This window comes from Oncorhynchus mykiss, chromosome 30 (assembly GCF_057628025.1).
Source record: "Oncorhynchus mykiss isolate SJ-2025 chromosome 30, ASM5762802v1, whole genome shotgun sequence".
Classification (NCBI taxonomy): domain Eukaryota; kingdom Metazoa; phylum Chordata; class Actinopteri; order Salmoniformes; family Salmonidae; genus Oncorhynchus; species Oncorhynchus mykiss.
In genome coordinates, this window is record NC_143051.1 from 37,668,961 (window position 1) to 37,686,368 (window position 17,408).

Genomic DNA, 17,408 nt, shown 5'->3' on the forward strand with positions numbered 1-17,408 from the left:
TTGTTTTAATATGCTGGGATGGGTAATTATTTGTATATGTAACGAGGTTGCTCCAAGTACTATGCACTAGTATAAAACAATTGTATTACTAAATAATATACGGTGCACATCGCAAAATAAATGTAATAAACAAGTAGAAAAAATGCCTATCCAAATTTTTCTAGGCCTATCCCCCCAAAACATTCTGGCTACGCCCCTGCTGCGAAGCCACAGTTCGAATAGTGCTCTCGATTTTGGTGTCCAGGTTAAGTTAGAAAGTTGCAGGAGCCTCTCTCACACACAGCCGTTCACTCCAACATGCAAGCTCCGCCCCCACTTGATGGTTTTTGCAACTGCACTTGAAGAAACTTTAAAAGTTCTTGAAATGTTCTGGATTGACTGACCTTTATGTCTTAATGCAATAATGTACTGTCATTTCTCTTTGCTTATTTGTGCTGTTATTGCCATAATATGGACTTGGTATTTTACCAAATAGGGCTATCTTCTGCATACCACCCCTACCTTGTCACAACACAACTGATTGGCTTAGTCCACAAATTAACTTTTAACAAGGCACACCTGTTAAATGCATTCCAGGTGAATACCTCATGAAGCTGGTTTAGAGAATGCCAAGAGTGTGCAATGCTGTCATCAAGGCAAAGGGTGGCTACTTTGAAGAATCCCAAACACTTTTTTGATTATTACATAATTCCATATCTGTTATTTCATAGTTTTATTATTTTACAATGTAGAACATATTAAAATTAAGAAAAACCCTTGAATGAGTAGGTGTGTCCCAACTTTTGACTGGTACTGTAGCTTAAAATGATTAAGTAGATGCAGAGTTACTAATTAGCTAAAATGCTAAAGTTGTCCATGATGAGATTGGAACACGAATGGGGGTGGACCAGTATGAGAAAAAATTATGAAAATGTATGCACTCACTATTGTAAATCACTCTGGATGATATCATCTTCTAAATGACAAAAATTTAAAAAACAAAAACAATTGCTATATGTTCACGTTATGCACCAGATAAACCACCCTGCTTTTGTTTTTGTCTTAAGTAAATCTCTGTGTTATGTAACCACACCAATACTCAACATACTGTATCATACTAATTTGAGTGTCCTGGATTTTCATTTACTATGTTACGTCTCGTCTATGAGACCAGCCTGTCAACTACACTATTCGGTCAAGTTTCAACAGGTTACCCATTTATGGTAGGGTACACGCCCTCTGCGTGTAACAGGTAATGTACATCAGGAAGTTACTGCTCTGTCACCGCCATCGAAAATGTTTTAACCTGAGATTTTACAAAATGCAAATATAGTGGGTTTGATAACATTTATCCGGAATCATTTAGGCACATCTCTTTGTTGTTTTATCAGTGGACATGCGGCTCACAAAAAAATGCGCTCCAGCGCTCCTGGGAATTGTGACTTTGCTCCTCAACCTGTCAGGTGAGAGAACGTTCAAAACATTCTTTCAAACTTAGCAAGCAGGCGTTAACAATCAGTTGCTAATTATGTATTGAGTGTGGCCTCCCCATTCTCAATGTTGCAAAATATGTCGATAAACTGAAGAATTATATACTAAAGTGGTCACTAGTTTTTAATTTGATATAAACTACCGTTCAAACGTTTGGTCACTTGATAAAGATGGCCTTGTTTTTGAAATAAAAGCACTTTTTGTCCATTTTAAAATAACATTAGATCAGAAATATATTATAGATATTTAATGTTGCGGGTACATTAAACAGCACCCACAAAATACCAGTCTCAACGTCATCAGTAAAGAGGCGACTCCGGGATTCCGAGTTTCAAAGAAAAAGCCATATCTCAGACTGGCCAATAAAAAGAAAAGATTAAGATGGGCAAAATAACAAACACTGGACAGGACCCTGTCTTTCAAAGATAATTCGTAAAAATCCAAATAACTTCACAGACCTTCATCGTAAAGGGTTTAAACGCCTTTTCCCATGCTTGTTCAATGAACCATCAATTAATGAACATGCACCTGTGGAACAGTCGTTAAGACACTAACAGCTTACAGACGGTAGGCAATTAAGGTCACAGTTATGAAAACTAGGAGCTTTTCCACTGACTCTGAAAAACACCAAAAGAAAGATGTCCCTGCTCATCTGTGTGAACAAGCCTTAGGCATGCTGCAAGGAGGCATGAGGACTGCAGATGTGGCCAGGGCAATACATTGCAATGTCCAAACTGTGAGACGCCTAAAACCGCACTACAGGGAGACAGGACCGACAGCTGATCTTCCTCGCAGTGGCAGACCACGTGTAACAACACCTGCACAGGATCGGTACATCCGAACATCACACCTGCGGGACAGGTACAGGATGGCAACAACTGCCCGAGTTACACTAGGAACGCACAATCCCTCCATCAGTGCTCAGACTGTCTGCAATAGGCTGAGAGAGGCTGGACTGAGGGCTTGTAGGCCTGTTTTAAGGCAGGTCCTCACCAGACATCACCGGCAACAACTTCGCCTATGGGCACAAAACCACCGTCACTGTACCAGACAGGACTTGCAAAAAGTGCTCCTCACTGACGAGTCACGGTTTTGTCTCACCAGGGGTGACGGTCGGATTTGCGGGAACTTGCAGGTGCCTTGGTGGAAGAATAGGGTAACATCTCACAGAACTGGCAAATGTGGTGCAGTCCATGAGGAGGAGATGCACTGCAGTACTTAATGCAGCTGGTGGCCACACCAGACACTGACTTGATTTTACATTTAATACATTTTAAACTGTTTCACAATTCCTGACATTTTAATCCTAGTAACAATTCCCTGTATTGGGTCAGTTAGGATCACCACTTTATTTTAAGAATGTGAAATGTCAGAATAATTTATTTGAATTTTGTCCCATTCCTCCTGACAGAGCTGGTGTAACTGAGTCAGGTTTGTAGGCCTCCTTGCTTGCACCCGCTTTTTCAGTTCTGCCCACATATTTTCTATGGGACTGAGGTCAGGGCTTTGTGATGGCCACTCCAATACCTTGACTTTGTTGTCCTTAAGCCATTTTGCCACAACTTTGGAAGTATGCTTGGGGTCATTGTCCATTTGGAAGACCCATTTACGAACAAGCTTTAATATCTTGATGTTGTGTCAATACAGTGCCTTGCGAAAGTATTCGGCCCCCTTGAACTTTGCGACCTTTTGCCACATTTCAGGCTTCAAACATAAAGATATAAAACTGTATTTTTTTGTGAAGAATCAACAACAAGTGGGACACAATCATGAAGTGGAACGACATTTATTGGATATTTCAAACTTTTTTAACAAATCAAAAACTGAGAAATTGGGCGTGCAAAATTATTCAGCCCCTTCACTTTCAGTGCAGCAAACTCTCTCCAGAAGTTCAGTGAGGATCTCTGAATGATCCAATGTTGACCTAAATGACTAATGAGGATAAATACAATCCACCTGTGTGTAATCAAGTCTCCGTATAAATGCACCTGCACTGTGATAGTCTCAGAGGTCCGTTAAAAGCGCAGAGAGCATCATGAAGAACAAGGAACACACCAGGCAGGTCCGAGATACTGTTGTGAAGAAGTTTAAAGCCGGATTTGGATACAAAAAGATTTCCCAAGCTTTAAACATCCCAAGGAGCACTGTGCAAGCGATAATATTGAAATGGAAGGAGTATCAGACCACTGCAAATCTACCAAGACCTGGCCGTCCCTCTAAACTTTCAGCTCATACAAGGAGAAGACTGATCAGAGATGCAGCCAAGAGGCCCATGATCACTCTGGATGAACTGCAGAGATCTACAGCTGAGGTGGGAGACTCTGTCCATAGGACAACAATCAGTCGTATATTGCACAAATCTGGCCTTTATGGAAGAGTGGCAAGAAGAAAGCCATTTCTTAAAGATATCCATAAAAAGTGTTGTTTAAAGTTTGCCACAAGCCACCTGGGAGACACACCAAACATGTGGAAGAAGGTGCTCCTGGTCAGATGAAACCAAAATTGAACTTTTTGGCAACAATGCAAAACGTTATGTTTGGCGTAAAAGCAACACAGCTGAACACACCATCCCCACTGTCAAACATGGTGGTGGCAGCATCATGGTTTGGGCCTGCTTTTCTTCAGCAGGGACAGGGAAGATGGTTAAAATTGATGGGAAGATGGATGGAGCCAAATATAGGACCATTCTGGAAGAAAACCTGATGGAGTCTGCAAAAGACCTGAGACTGGGACGGAGATTTGTCTTCCAACAAGACAATGATCCAAAACATAAAGCAAAATCTACAATGGAATGGTTCAAAAATACATATCCAGGTGTTAGAATGGCCAAGTCAAAGTCCAGACCTGAATCCAATCGAGAATCTGTGGAAAGAACTGAAAACTGCTGTTCACAAATGCTCTCCATCCAACCTCACTGAGCTCGAGCTGTTTTGCAAGGAGGAATGGGAAAAAATGTCCCTCTCGATGTGCAAAACTGATAGACATACCCCAAGCGACTTACAGCTGTAATCACAGCAAAAGTTGGCGCTACAAAGTATTAACTTAAGGGGCTGAATAATTTTGCAAGCCCAATTTTTCAGTTTTTGATTTGTTAAAAAAGTTTGAAATATCCAATAAATGTCGTTCCACTTCATGATTGTGTCCCACTTGTTGTTGATTCTTCACAAAAAAATACAGTTTTATATCTTTATGTTTGAAGCCTGAAATGTGGCAAAAGGTCGCAAAGTTCAAGGGGGCCGAATACTTTCGCAAGGCACTGTATATCCACATAATGTTCCTCCCTCATGATGCCATCTATTTTGTGAAGTGTACCAGTCCCTCCTGCAGCAAAGCACCCCCACAAGATGATGCTGCCACCCCGCGCTTCACGGTTGGGATTGTGTTCTTCGGCTTGCAAGCCTCCCCCTTTTTCCTCCAAACATAACGATGGTCATTATGGCCAAACAGTTCTATTTTTGTTTCATCAGACCCGAGGACATTTCTCCAAAAAGTATGATCTTTGTCCCCATGTGCAGTTGCAAACCGTAGTCTGTTTTTTTATGGTGGTTTTGGAGCAGTGGCTTGTTCCTTGCTGAGCGGCCTTTCAGCTTATGTCGATATAGAACTCGTTTTACTGTGGATATAGATACTTTTATACATGTTTCCTCCAGCATCTTCACAAGGTCCTTTGTTGCTGTTCTCGGATTGATTTGCACTTTTCGCCCCAAAGTACGCTCATCTCTAGGAGACAGAACGCGTCTACTTCTTGAGCGGTATGGCGGCTACGTGGTCCCATGGTGTTTATACTTGCATACTATTATTGTTTGTACAGATGAACGTGGTACCTTCAGGCATTTGGAAATTGCTCCCAAGGATGAACCAGACTTGTGGAGGTCTCCAATCTTTTTTCTGAGGTTTTGGCTGATTTCTTTTGATTGTCCCATGATGTCAAGCAAAGAGGCACAGAGTTTGAAGATAGGCCTTAATACATCCACAGGTACACCTCCAATTGACTCAAATGATGTCAATTAGCCTATCAGAAACTTCTAAAGCCATGACATAATTTTCTGGAATTTTCCAAGCTGTTTAAAGGCACAGTCAACTTAGTGTATGTAAACTTCTGACCTACTGGAATTGTGATACAGTGAAATAATTTGTCTGTAAACAATTGTTGGAAAAATGACTTGTGTCATGCACAAATTAGATGTCCTAGCCGACTTGCCAAAACTATCGTTTGTTAAATTTCTTGTTATGGAGTCGTTGAAAAACGTTTTTTAATGACTCCAACCTAATTGTATGTTTACTTCAGACTTCAACTGTATTGTGTATGTGGGTTTTTGGTAACAGGATGACAAGACCCTAGGCAATATTTCTTAAATTTACAAGAGGAAAATCATTTCTGCAAAAGTTAATATAAATGTTGATTTTAGTTGGCAAGGGTCTTAACTTCAACAATATAGTGTTTTGATGTATTAAGACTTTTTCTGGTAGATGTTTCTAAAACCCTTTTCCATCTGCTTGATATACCTTACTTTCAAAAAAATTTTAGACTCTTGCATTTTGGTGCTCATGGGTCCTTTTACATAGCCAGTTGCTACAAAGCAAAATTATTAAGCTTTTCCGCTTTGCTCTGTAATATGATTAGTATTTTGATTGCAATAACAATTATCTTAATTAGTTAATATTGATAAATATAAACATGATAATATCTGATTACTTTTTCTATATATTGTGTAACATAATATACTCTACAGGTATATCAAAGTTTTAAAGTTGTTGTCCATTTTTTACAGAGAAATTGGTTAAATTGCCTACTATGTCAATCACAGCCCTCTGTTTACTTGTATCATTGCACATCCTGCTAATCACCCGCAGAGGGCGAACATTTTTTATCTATTTTCTCATTCACTCTGTTGGTAGCCTCGACTTCCAGTATCCAGTACGGAAAAACGTAGTGGAACATTAAATTAAATGGAAATGGTGCTGTACTGAAAGACCAGTTGAAAAACGGAGAGGGTTTGGGTTGTGGGCCGAAATGCACCGCTGCCTTTTAAATACGTCACTCATTGCTTCAAGGCACACCCACAGAACTGTGCAAACGTACCTTTGTCTGTTCAAGAGTGTACAAGAATGTTTTGGGGTAACTTGTTGTTCAGTACAAACCGTTCCGCAAACTGAATGCCCCCAAATTAGCAGACCAGAGCGGCCCCGCCCCTATTAGATAAAGGGAGCCGGATGTTTCGCTTCCGTCTCTAGATACTCTAACTTCTTTTAAAGATATAGATCACCCAAATTATAGAATGACATATTGATTTCCTCAGCCTTTTTGTCCATAGATTGATTACAGGGTAATATTTGTCCCATAACTTGAATTGGATTTGTGCCACAAATACTCAAACGTTAGCATGTGGAAACCGTGCCAAGGAATTTAAACCAAGGCATGGATTGCTTTCACACCTTGTCCATAGACTGCTTACAGAGTAAGGAAGCCAATGTGTAATTTGGGTGAACTATCCCTTTTTAAGCCTCTTTCGGACAAGAACTTCTACAGGCTTTCATATATAAGGTGAAAGCCTGGTAGAGGATACTCTGTTGGTAATGCTTACTTTTACAGTTATAATATAATTTGTATCAGATCCCCACTCTGGAACTTGGATATGCCAGTAGAGTATATTTCATTGTTTGGTTATGTTATTAATGTTGAATTGTTAATATGTCGATATGCTATTCAAAGACAAAAGAGATCCTACCATGGTAAGTTTGGGCATAGACCAGTCATCTGACACAGGACTTGATACAGCGTACTTCCTGTCAATTTGAACGTAACAGAAGGGCATTTCCATTAAAAATGACCCATGAGGGCCTCAAGTGGCGCACGAGTGACGCAGTGGTCTAAGGCACTGCATTGCAGTGCTAGCTGTGCCAATAGAGTTTCTGGGTTCAAGTCCAGGCTCTGTCGAGGCCGGCCGCGACCAGGAGACCCATGGGGTGGCGCACAATTGGCCCAGCATCGTCCGGGCTAGGGGAGGGTTTGGCCGGCAGGGATGTCCTTGTCCCATCGCGCACTAGCGACTCCTATGGAGGGCCGGGTGCACAGTGTTTCCTCCAACACATTGGTGCGGCTGGCTTCCGGGTTAAGTGGGCATTGTGTCAAGAAGCAGTGCAGCTTGGTTGCGTTTCGGAGGATGCACTGCTCTCGACCTTCGCCTCTCCCGAGTCTGTACGGGAGTTGGAGCGGTGAGACAAGACTTTAACTACCAAATAGATGCCACGAAATTGGGGAGGAAAAGGGGGTAAAACAAACAAACAGGACCCATGAGCACCAAAGTTGATTGGAACATGTCAAGTTAGGTGACATATGGAAGCTAATAGTCTATTTTTCGGGAATTAAGGCATTTTTCAATCATTTTACATCTTAAAAATGAAAGATTCCTGGATAAACAGATGGAAAAGGGGTCTTAAAAGGTATCAGAAAAACTTCAAAACACTAACGTTGATGTAAAGACCTCTGCCAACTAATATCAACACTTGTATTTTAGTTTTTACATTTTTTTTATATACTTTCTGTAAGTTTAAGAAATATTGCTTTGTGATTCTGTTACCAAAAACCCACACATCTAAGATATTTTCTAATTCCTCTCCTTCATGAAGAGGCAGGATAATGTAAGTTCACAGAAGTAACAAGTAATGCCAGACCTACTAATTAGTTAGTGATTTTACTCATATACATTTTGTTTATTAATTATTAAGTGATTAAAACTCGTAATTCCGTTACCAAACAAAAATAATTACTGCAACTGAATTGGCTAAAATGGGAAATCAAAATAGTCACAAACCACAGTTGGCATTTTCTGTTGTCTGGTGGTCAAACCACAAGAGTTTTTAAATTGTCAAGTCTGGACAACCCCTCCCTCTCTCTCCCTCTCTGCCTTTCTCACTCTCCAGTTAATGTCACTTCTCCCAGCTCTTACTGACACCTACCCATGAGCCCCTTCTCTTTCCATTTACTGTAACCAGCATCCTCAACCACTGAGCACCAAACGTCCATGGATGTTGAATAGTAGTTGCAATTTGGTCCCTTCCTGACCCCGATGTTAACATCTACAGACGGACCAGACTATCATAGGCGTGTTTCACAAGTTTGGATGGCGTACCGGTAGAGTACAGTAAAGAAGTAGAGTACAAACCAGGAACCCATTACCATAATTCCGTTACCAGGTGTAAATCCAATTGACTTGCTGTAGTTCAATAACCCAAATATATTTTTTTCAATCATAGTTTGACAACCCATTCTTTCTGAAGATATCTTTGAATCTTAATTCGGAGCAGATATTTAAGAGTTTTGGGAAAACGTGCTTACATAAAAATAGATTTGACCATATTTCCGTTACCAAAGTTGACATCTGCACAGTTCTTCCACTAAATTAGTTTTTGTAACATTTTCAGTGGAAATTGTTCAAAGTAGGCCTTGTGCATAGTTGTATGGTTTGTTAAACTTTGAAATCAATGGTTTTTGATTGGTTTACATTTTTTTAAAGTGAAAGCGTAATTCCGTTATCGTGGAATTGCCCAGAACCTCCATTCATATTTTCCTTTGAAGGAACTTGTAGTGTTCTGTACGGATGTGTATTTGTGAAATAACTGGTGCAGCCTTAAGTCCAGACATGACCATGGGTTCTAGCCTGCTCCCAATGTTCAGTGAAACTTAACTACTATGTCACTGTTTTCTAATCTTTTTTTCCATGTATTTCTGTTACCTTTAGTTCATTGACTACAACAACAGTTTTCCTACTCGACAATGACATAGTAGTGAACTAGCCTTTTCAGTTTGGACTTTGGAAAATATTCAAAATAACCTTTTTCTTTGTTCTGTTCACTCAGAATGTCTGCGCATGACCGTCCGCCCTGACAAAGATGCTACTGTGACTGTGTCGTCCTCACTGCTCCTTCCATTGGAACAGTGTTCCGTATGCAAGGTCAATGGCACTGAGAATGACACCCAGACGACCTGTCACTCATCGCTGGCCCTGGTCCCCGATGAGGATGTCACCTTGCTCTTCAACTGCACTGAACCACCACAAAGTGCTTTCGTCATCCAGATCCACAGGAAAATCGGTGAGTCTAGAGAAACTTTGTAGTATTGGATTTCATTTTAGACTGCCAGCTCAATTCGATCAAACCAGTATTGCTGTATTTACACAGTCAAAAATATGTACAACACAGGCAGATGCTTCAGAATTTGACATCCTGGGGTGGTAGTTGTCAGCGAAGATGCTGCATAAAAACAGCTAAGGCTACCTTTTAGATCTGACCCCAAGGGTGAACCGTTAAGCAGGTTTTGTTTAGGTTTTTTCTGGTCTTACCTGTTATGTGATTTTATTTTACCCAGAATGCACCAATGACACCTGCAGCCCTGCCACAGGTGTGGCTCAGCCTTCCCTCTTCTCAGAGTTCATTAGAACACTCGTCTGGGACCTAAGTGTGCCGGAGAAGACCGTTATGAATTTGGACTTCCCTGTTGACAGGCTGAAGGAGATGACTGAATCAGAGTTGTGTAAAGATGGCTACCAGTACACTGTAACCAGGACCAACACTGAACGAGAGGTCAAAACTCAGACATACTGCAAGAATGGCCTCGTGGCTCACCTTCATATACCGAGCCAATCCACGGTGTCTTTGCAAGTTCCAAAAGGCAGAGAGGTGGATTCCTCTATATTCACAGCCAAACCCATAAAGAAACGTAAGCTCTTTCAACTGTTCTGTTCATGTCTAACTCTAATGTGAGAAGTGTATGTACAGTGAATTATCTTTTGTTGAAATATCAGATCTATAAATTAGTGTTTACGTTTCAAATTTTCCTCAGAGAGCCGGATGATCTCCGTGACTCCAGAGCCAGACACTATTGTCACCATCAGCAGAAACACCAAAGCCAAAGAGTGCAGTGTGTGTGTTGGGGAGGGGCCTACCTGCAACCCCAAAGAACTCGTCCTGAGAGCTGCCCGCAACACCTCTGTGAAGTTCACCTGCCCACAGCCACAAGATGTCTTCAGTGTGGAGATCAACAGAGAGATTGGTAAGATGCCTCAGACCCATTTTCCTGGCCTCAGCAGGGCCCTGACTTCTAATAGCATTTGATTGAGCATGCCTAACACAATGGACCCAATGAAATAGTCTCGACAGTGCAAAAGCTGCTCATCTGTTAGCTTCACTAATACAATGTTTTTCCTCCTCCAGATTGCACAGAGATCACCTGCAGTGGGAACATCGTCCAGACGGAGTCCTCCCTCTTCCCAGACTTCAACAGAACCTTCACCTGGGACCTGAAAGTACCACCTGGCCTTTCCTTCCAGCTGGACTTCCCATCGCCGGGAATGAGACAGATTCCACCCTCTGAGACCTGTCCTGACGAGCATACCTACACCATCATCACGTACCAGCGCACCGGGCTCGCCACCATCGGCATTTTTTGCCTAGGCGGCAGCATCACTAGAATCCAGGTGTTGTACAAGGGCCGGGCGTCCCTGCAGGTCCCTAGGGATAGGAAGCTGGAGCCGCTGGATTTCAAGGTCACCGTCGGACCGGAAATTAAAAGTGAGTGTCTGGCAGCTGTTGGAGGAGCCATAAAAAATAAATGCCTGTTGAGGTCACTGAGTTCATCTCTATTAGCTTGTATGTATTCGGTAGACCTCCCTTTACAGAATTTGTCACGTCATTATACCTCATTTAACCCCTTTCCTTCCAGTGCTGGCTGTGGTAAAAGTCAACCTACCTCGAGGGGTGTCAGATACAGACTTCCTCTCAGCCAACTACCCTAGAGGTTTCCCTGATGACGACCTGATGAGGTGGGACTTCACGGTGCCCGGCATGCATAACTACACGGTTAACTTCCTGAATCACACAGAGTCTCTTTGCCAGAAGAAGGAAGTGATGGTGATGTACCACAAGGCGCGTGGGAAGGTGGGCATCCAGAAGACCCTGGCGGACCCCCAGCCAACACACAGGCAGGGCAGCTTCACCATGACCCTATTTAACTGTGAGACGGACAGGACCAAACCGGGCCTGTCCCTCAAATTTAGGGTCTCAGTGATGAGGAGCGGCCATCCAGGTAATAAATTGTTATGACATGATTTGTGTTGTAAGATACGAAAATGCTTCTTTATTCTATACTTGCAATCTGTTAAACCAACCCTAGACTTTTCCAAACCAATATAATACTAATATTTCCATTCTAAATGTTTAAAAAACATATTGTAGCCTGATCATTCATTCATTCAATCAATCAATCAATCAAATTAAATGAGTGGTGATCGGTGACCTATTTCTCAGAAGATGATTGTGCCTGTGTGTCTTTTATTCCCTGGTCAGTTCTCTGCACTGTAAATCTGTCTGAGGATGAAGGGCTAGTCCTCCACTTTGAGAAGAGGGGATCTGACCCCTACTGTGAGATGAGGAAGGACTCTGTGCTCCAGGAGAAGATCACAGTTCTCTCAGGGACCAAAGCCAGGCTTTCTTTCCTGGACTGTCCAAGTGAAGACCTACGTCTGACAGCCGTAAAAACCATAGGTACTGTAACAATACATACATTAGCGTTGCATGTATTGCTTCCAAAACATAGAAACCACTATGGACAGTATCTATGCCATTCTCACTTTTTTACCTTTTATTTAACTAGGCAAGTCAGTTAAGAACAAATTCTTATTTTCAATGACGGCCTAGGAACAGTGGGTTAACTGCCTGTTCAGGGGCAGAACGACAGATTTGTACCTTGTCCGGTTACTAGTCCAACACTCTAACCACTAGGCTACGCTGCCTAGTGGTTAGAGCTTCTTATTAGAGTATATTTGTGACAAAGCTAGAACAAATGGTCTTTGTGTTTTGTTTGTTATCTAAAGATGTGATGGACTAAGAATATGAATGTATGTAAACCCATTATAATATCTCAAGCCTCTGTGGATCTATTCCAGGATGCCGGAGTTTAGACTCGTGCTCCGTGACTGGGACTCTCCTTACGGTCCCTAAAATGCCGACGTGCCTCCCTACGCTACTCCAAAGCTTCACCTGGCATCTCATTATCCCAGTATATGGCACCGTGGATTTACTGTCCCCCACAGGAAACCTCAGGCAGTCCCTTCCAGGACAGGAGTGCAATGGCAGTGTCTCCCTTCACATAGCAGAGGGTGATGGGTCCTCCATTGGCTACTTCTGCTCCGAAGGCATCATTCACAAAATTCAAGTGCACTCCAACGTCTCTATTACTGCCACAGCGAAGGACCTTAGCCTGATTCAAGGGCCTTTCCTCAATGTGTCCTTCAGTAAAAAAATCTCAGGTATGCTAACTGGTTTTGCAGTTGTTTTTTCATTTTTTAAAAAATATTTTAAAGTAACTATCCAGTGAAAATCTCACTTAACAGTTCTGTTAACTCATACCCAAATAATGTGGTTGACTCATCCTGTACCTCTATTGGTGGTATAAGCCCACACCATTCTGTTGTTGGGGGTACACCACCACCATTCCAACACAGAAAAGCTGCTTTTTAACATAATCAATTAAACAAAATTGTACGGGAAACAATTTCACTCATTTTGTAGTTAATTGTAGGTCATATTTCATAGACGTCTGGAAACACTGGACAGTTACTTTAATACTCTCTTCACTTACCTTTTTATGGTTCCTTGTGTAACATCCACAAGAGGGCACAGACATACAGCAATGACGAGGGGATTTGTTTTAACAATGGTTTGAATGGGAAATGACATTCTCACTCTCTTCAACCACTGTGTTCAAACTGTATTGGAAATGTATTGTTCTTCGTCACTTCCTTTTGTCCCTCAGACAGCATCATATATACAGTCCAGCCCGGAATGGGTTCCCCTGCCCTCCTGGCCACCCCAAACTGGCCCAGCGGCATGAAGCCATACTCCACCGTGTCCTGGATCATCAATCTGCCGGGCCACCTCCAGGCCGACCTGCTGTTGACCAACATCAGCCAGCCCAAGTGTGGCAAGGGTCACACATTCATCAAGGTGCAGACCCTGGGCTCTCCAGAGGAGCTATTGAGTCGAAGGGAGGATAAGGAGGCAGAGGACAAGCTGATGGTCCCTGAGAGCTTCTACCTCAACATGTCCAACTGTATGCCGGAGAACGGACACTTCAGTGTGCTCAGCAAGGTTACCCTGCAGAAGACTAGCCGTAAGGGACCTATTTGTAATGTTACGATAGAGTTGTGACCTAATATGTTTGCTAAGATATCTGCATAATTCTAGCATTCGTCTCACAAGACCTTTTTGGTTATTTCAACAACTCTTAAGTGATCTAAAATTTGAGGGCAAAAAGAAAACAATAATAGTTGTTTTAATTGGATGTCTATATCGTAAATGACATCAATACACACGTATGGGAATTATTAGGGGTACTTGATGATCTCATAATCAACAACACAGTTGACTCAGCTTGACTCAACTCAGAATATATGTTCATCCCTCTAAGTGTGAAAAAAGCTCAGCGATATGTCAAGAGATGGAAGAGAAAATCACAACTTTCTAGGAAATAAATATTGCGCTCTCAATCAAAGCCTAATAACTCAACTTCTCTTTGTGTCAAAGCAGGTGTTGAGATATATCTCTACACACACACAGTGCCTTCGGAAAGTATTCAGACCCCTTGAATTTTTCCACATTTTGTTACATTACAGCCTTATTCTAAATAGTTTTTTTCCCTCAGCAATCTACACACAATACCCCATAATGAAAAAGCAAAAACAGATGTTGATACTTTTTGCACATTTGATAAAAAACAGAACTATCTTATTTAAAGTATTCACCCCCTTTGCTATGAGACTTGAAATTGAGCTCAGGTGCATCCTGTTTCCATTGATCATCCTTGAGATGTTTCTACAACTTGATTGGAGTCCACCTGAGGTCTATTCAAATGATTGGACGTGATTTGGAAAGGCACACACCTGACTATATAAAAGGTCCCACAGTTGACAGTGCATGTCAGAGCAAAAACAAAGCCATGAGGTTGAAGGAATTGTCCGTAGCGCGTCGAGACAGGATTGTGTCGATGCACAGATCTGGGGAATGGTACCAAAAACATTCTGCAGTATTGAAGGTCCCCAAGAACACAGGGGCCTCCATCATTCTTAAATGGCAGATGTTTGGAACCACCAGGACTCTTCCTAGAGTTGACCATTAGGCCAAACTGCATAATCGGGGGAGAAGGGTCTTGGTCAGGGAGGTAACCAAGAACCTGATGGTCACTCTGACAGAGCTCTATAGTTCCTCTGTGGAGATAAGAGAAACTTCCAAAAGGACAACCATCTCTGCAGCACTCCAGCAATCAGGCCTTTATGGTAGAGTGGCCAGATAGATGGCACTCCTCAGTAAAAGGCACATGACAACCCGCTTGGAGTTTGCCAAAAGGCACCTGAAGACTCTCAGACCATGAGAAACATTTATTTTGGTCTGATGAAACCAAGATTGAACTCTTTGGCCTGAATTCCAAGCGTCACATCTGGAAGAAACCTGGCACCATCCCTACGGTAAGGCATGGTGGCAGCAGCAGCATCATGTGGGGATGTTTTTCAGCTGCACGAACTGGGAGTCTAGTGATGATAACCTGCTCCAGAGCGCTCAGGACCTCGGACTGGGGGGTGAAGGTTCACCTTCCGGACAGGACAACGACCCTAAGCACATAGCTTAGACACATGCAGAAGTGGCATCGTGACAAGTCTCTAAATGTACTTGAGTGGCCCAGCCAGACCCCGGACTTGAGCATGATCTAACATCTGGAGAGACATGGAAATAGCTGTGCAACAATGGTCCCCATCCAACCTGACAGAGCTTGAGAGGCTCTGCATAGAAGAATGGGAGATACTCTCCAAATACAGGTGTACCAAGCTTGCAGCGTCATACCCAAGAAGACTCGAGGCTGTAATCGCTGCCAAAAGTGCTCCAACAAAGTACTGAGTAAAGAGTGTAAATACTTGTGATATTTCAGTTTTTTTATGTTGAATAAATTAGCAAACATTTCTAAAAATCTGTTTTGCTTTGTCATGGGGTACTGTGTGTAGATTGATGAGGGGGGGAAAACAATTTAATCAATTTTAGAGTGAGGTTATAACAAAATGTGTAAAAAGTCAAGAGGTCTGAATACTTTCTGAAGGTCCTGTGTATGTATAACAACATTTTAATGAAACTGCATGCAATTCATGTGTGAACCTTAACTCTCAGCATGTATTACTGTCTCTAGTACATTTGAGAAAAGCAACGCAATACATCAAAGATGAGTGTTTTGAATTGTTACAAGGAAGGGTTTATAATGCGTCTATGCAACTGTGTTCCAGCCTGCTCATACGCCAGCACCTCATTTCATTGCTACTTGCAGCTATATTTGTCTCATTCTTACCATATGTAATCACGATTCTCTCCTTCTTGTGTGTGTCTCTCTGTAGAGCTGCTCCTAAGCGGCATCCTGGGTGCTGTGGGAGCAGTGCTGCTCCTTATGCTTATAGTGCTGACAGTCTTCTTGGTGTTCAGGTGAGAACACCTGCCTCACCAAAACAATCCATATATAGCTTTGATGTTGAGGTCATTTTATGACTTGCCCCTCCCCCCTCCCCCATAGTGTGATGTGTTCTTGACTCAACCATTTGTATTCCTCTTTCGTGCTTTGCAGGAAGAAGAAAAGAGCGATGGTCAATGAGGCTTCCATCTGCATGGGGAAAGGGAATATCTTCATCCCAGGCGATCATGTGTTCCCCAAAACTCGGTCGGACAGCGAGTCTCACGTTTACGCCTCCATCGAAGACACCATGGTGTACAGCCACCTGTTGCGCGAGCCCAGCTACGTGGGCGCCATCCAGGACCACTTCCAAGGACAGCCGGTCGACACCTATCGGACGTTCATGGCGCTCCAGGATGGAGTGCCAGAGATCACAGAGACAGCTGCAGACCATGAGCCTGAGATGGACGAGTATAGACCTTTCCTGGACCCGTCGGAAACCTTCATCCCGTCGAGACCTCGCACGCCCATTGACCGCCAGGACAGCATGGGCTTCATGGACCGCAGGATGGTAGACAATGAGCTCTACACATTCAAGAGCACTGGGGACATTAATATGATTAGACTGTCGGGGGCAAACCAAATCCTAGATCCAGGGACCTTCATCGACTCGAAGGGGGAGGAATCCATTTAGCGTGAGGCGGTACTGTGAGATGGACTACTGTTACTCATTTCACATAGGTCAATGTGTTTCAGGTTCACTGCAGTGGAGAAATGGGGTGTAAATGTGCCTTTGCGTAACATTCAGGGAGTCTGTATTAGTGGTGTTGTGCCTACTGCACAAGACTATCAGACAAATTACTATTACTGCCTTTCATTGGAGCCTGAGTCTGTTTCCTCCAAGCTCCTAGAGAGTAATTTCTGAAACGGCACACGGTGCTGCTCTTCTGTGTTTACATTACTGGTCTACTTGGTTTTTGTGTGTATTTCTTGATAGTATTTTAATAGTTTGATATGCTAGTATATCTTGAATGTTGCCCTGGACACTGGTGTGTTATGGGTTTAAGAGCCGGGCTGCTTGTTTTGTTTGTTAGTTTTGTACCTAGCGTTGTTTATGCCTTGTGGCAAGGGTTTTTCTCTGTAAATATGTGTTTTTATAAATTTCTCTGCCAATTCTTTTTTTTTTTATAAATTCCTTAGACATTTTGAGTGGTCTGAGTACAGTGTGATATTGTGAATAATACTGTATCTAGGATAGATAAGGGAATCAATCCAAAACAATATTGCTTCAGAAGGTGTCTTATTGTGATGGGAAAAGTGACATTCTTTCATTCTTTGGCTAAAACCTGTGACCTTTAAAGTCCTGGCTTGTAGTTTGTTATAACCACAGGAACTTCAACCACGGAAGGCAGGATGATTGTATGGCAGGTTTTCATTGAAGTAGTTACCAAGAGGG

The 17,408-nt window shown here is 42.4% G+C and overlaps 1 protein-coding gene across 1 annotated transcript; it reads left to right on the top strand.

Moving 5' to 3' along the window:
- Positions 1–1,195: 1,195 nt before the first annotated feature.
- LOC110487628 (CUB domain-containing protein 1) lies at positions 1,196–17,161 on the top strand. The gene is made up of 11 exons (XM_036971738.2): positions 1,196–1,442; positions 9,331–9,564; positions 9,839–10,189; positions 10,313–10,522; positions 10,684–11,040; positions 11,192–11,554; positions 11,815–12,012; positions 12,414–12,776; positions 13,283–13,639; positions 15,903–15,987; positions 16,127–17,161. Exons 1-11 carry the CDS (start codon positions 1,376–1,378, stop codon positions 16,644–16,646), a joined length of 3,105 nt encoding a protein of 1,034 aa, XP_036827633.2. The 5' UTR covers positions 1,196–1,375; the 3' UTR covers positions 16,647–17,161.
- The last annotated feature ends 247 nt before the right edge of the window (positions 17,162–17,408 follow it).

Excerpts from the sequence above, each read along its gene's own strand:
- LOC110487628 (XM_036971738.2), top strand. The coding sequence starts at position 1,376 with ATGCGGCTCACAAAAAAATGCGCTCCAGCGCTCCTGGGAATTGTGACT. Across the intron at positions 9,565-9,838 it reads CCAGATCCACAGGAAAATCG|AATGCACCAATGACACCTGC; the intron begins GTGAGTCTAGAG and ends TATTTTACCCAG. Across the intron at positions 11,555-11,814 it reads GATGAGGAGCGGCCATCCAG|TTCTCTGCACTGTAAATCTG; the intron begins GTAATAAATTGT and ends TTCCCTGGTCAG.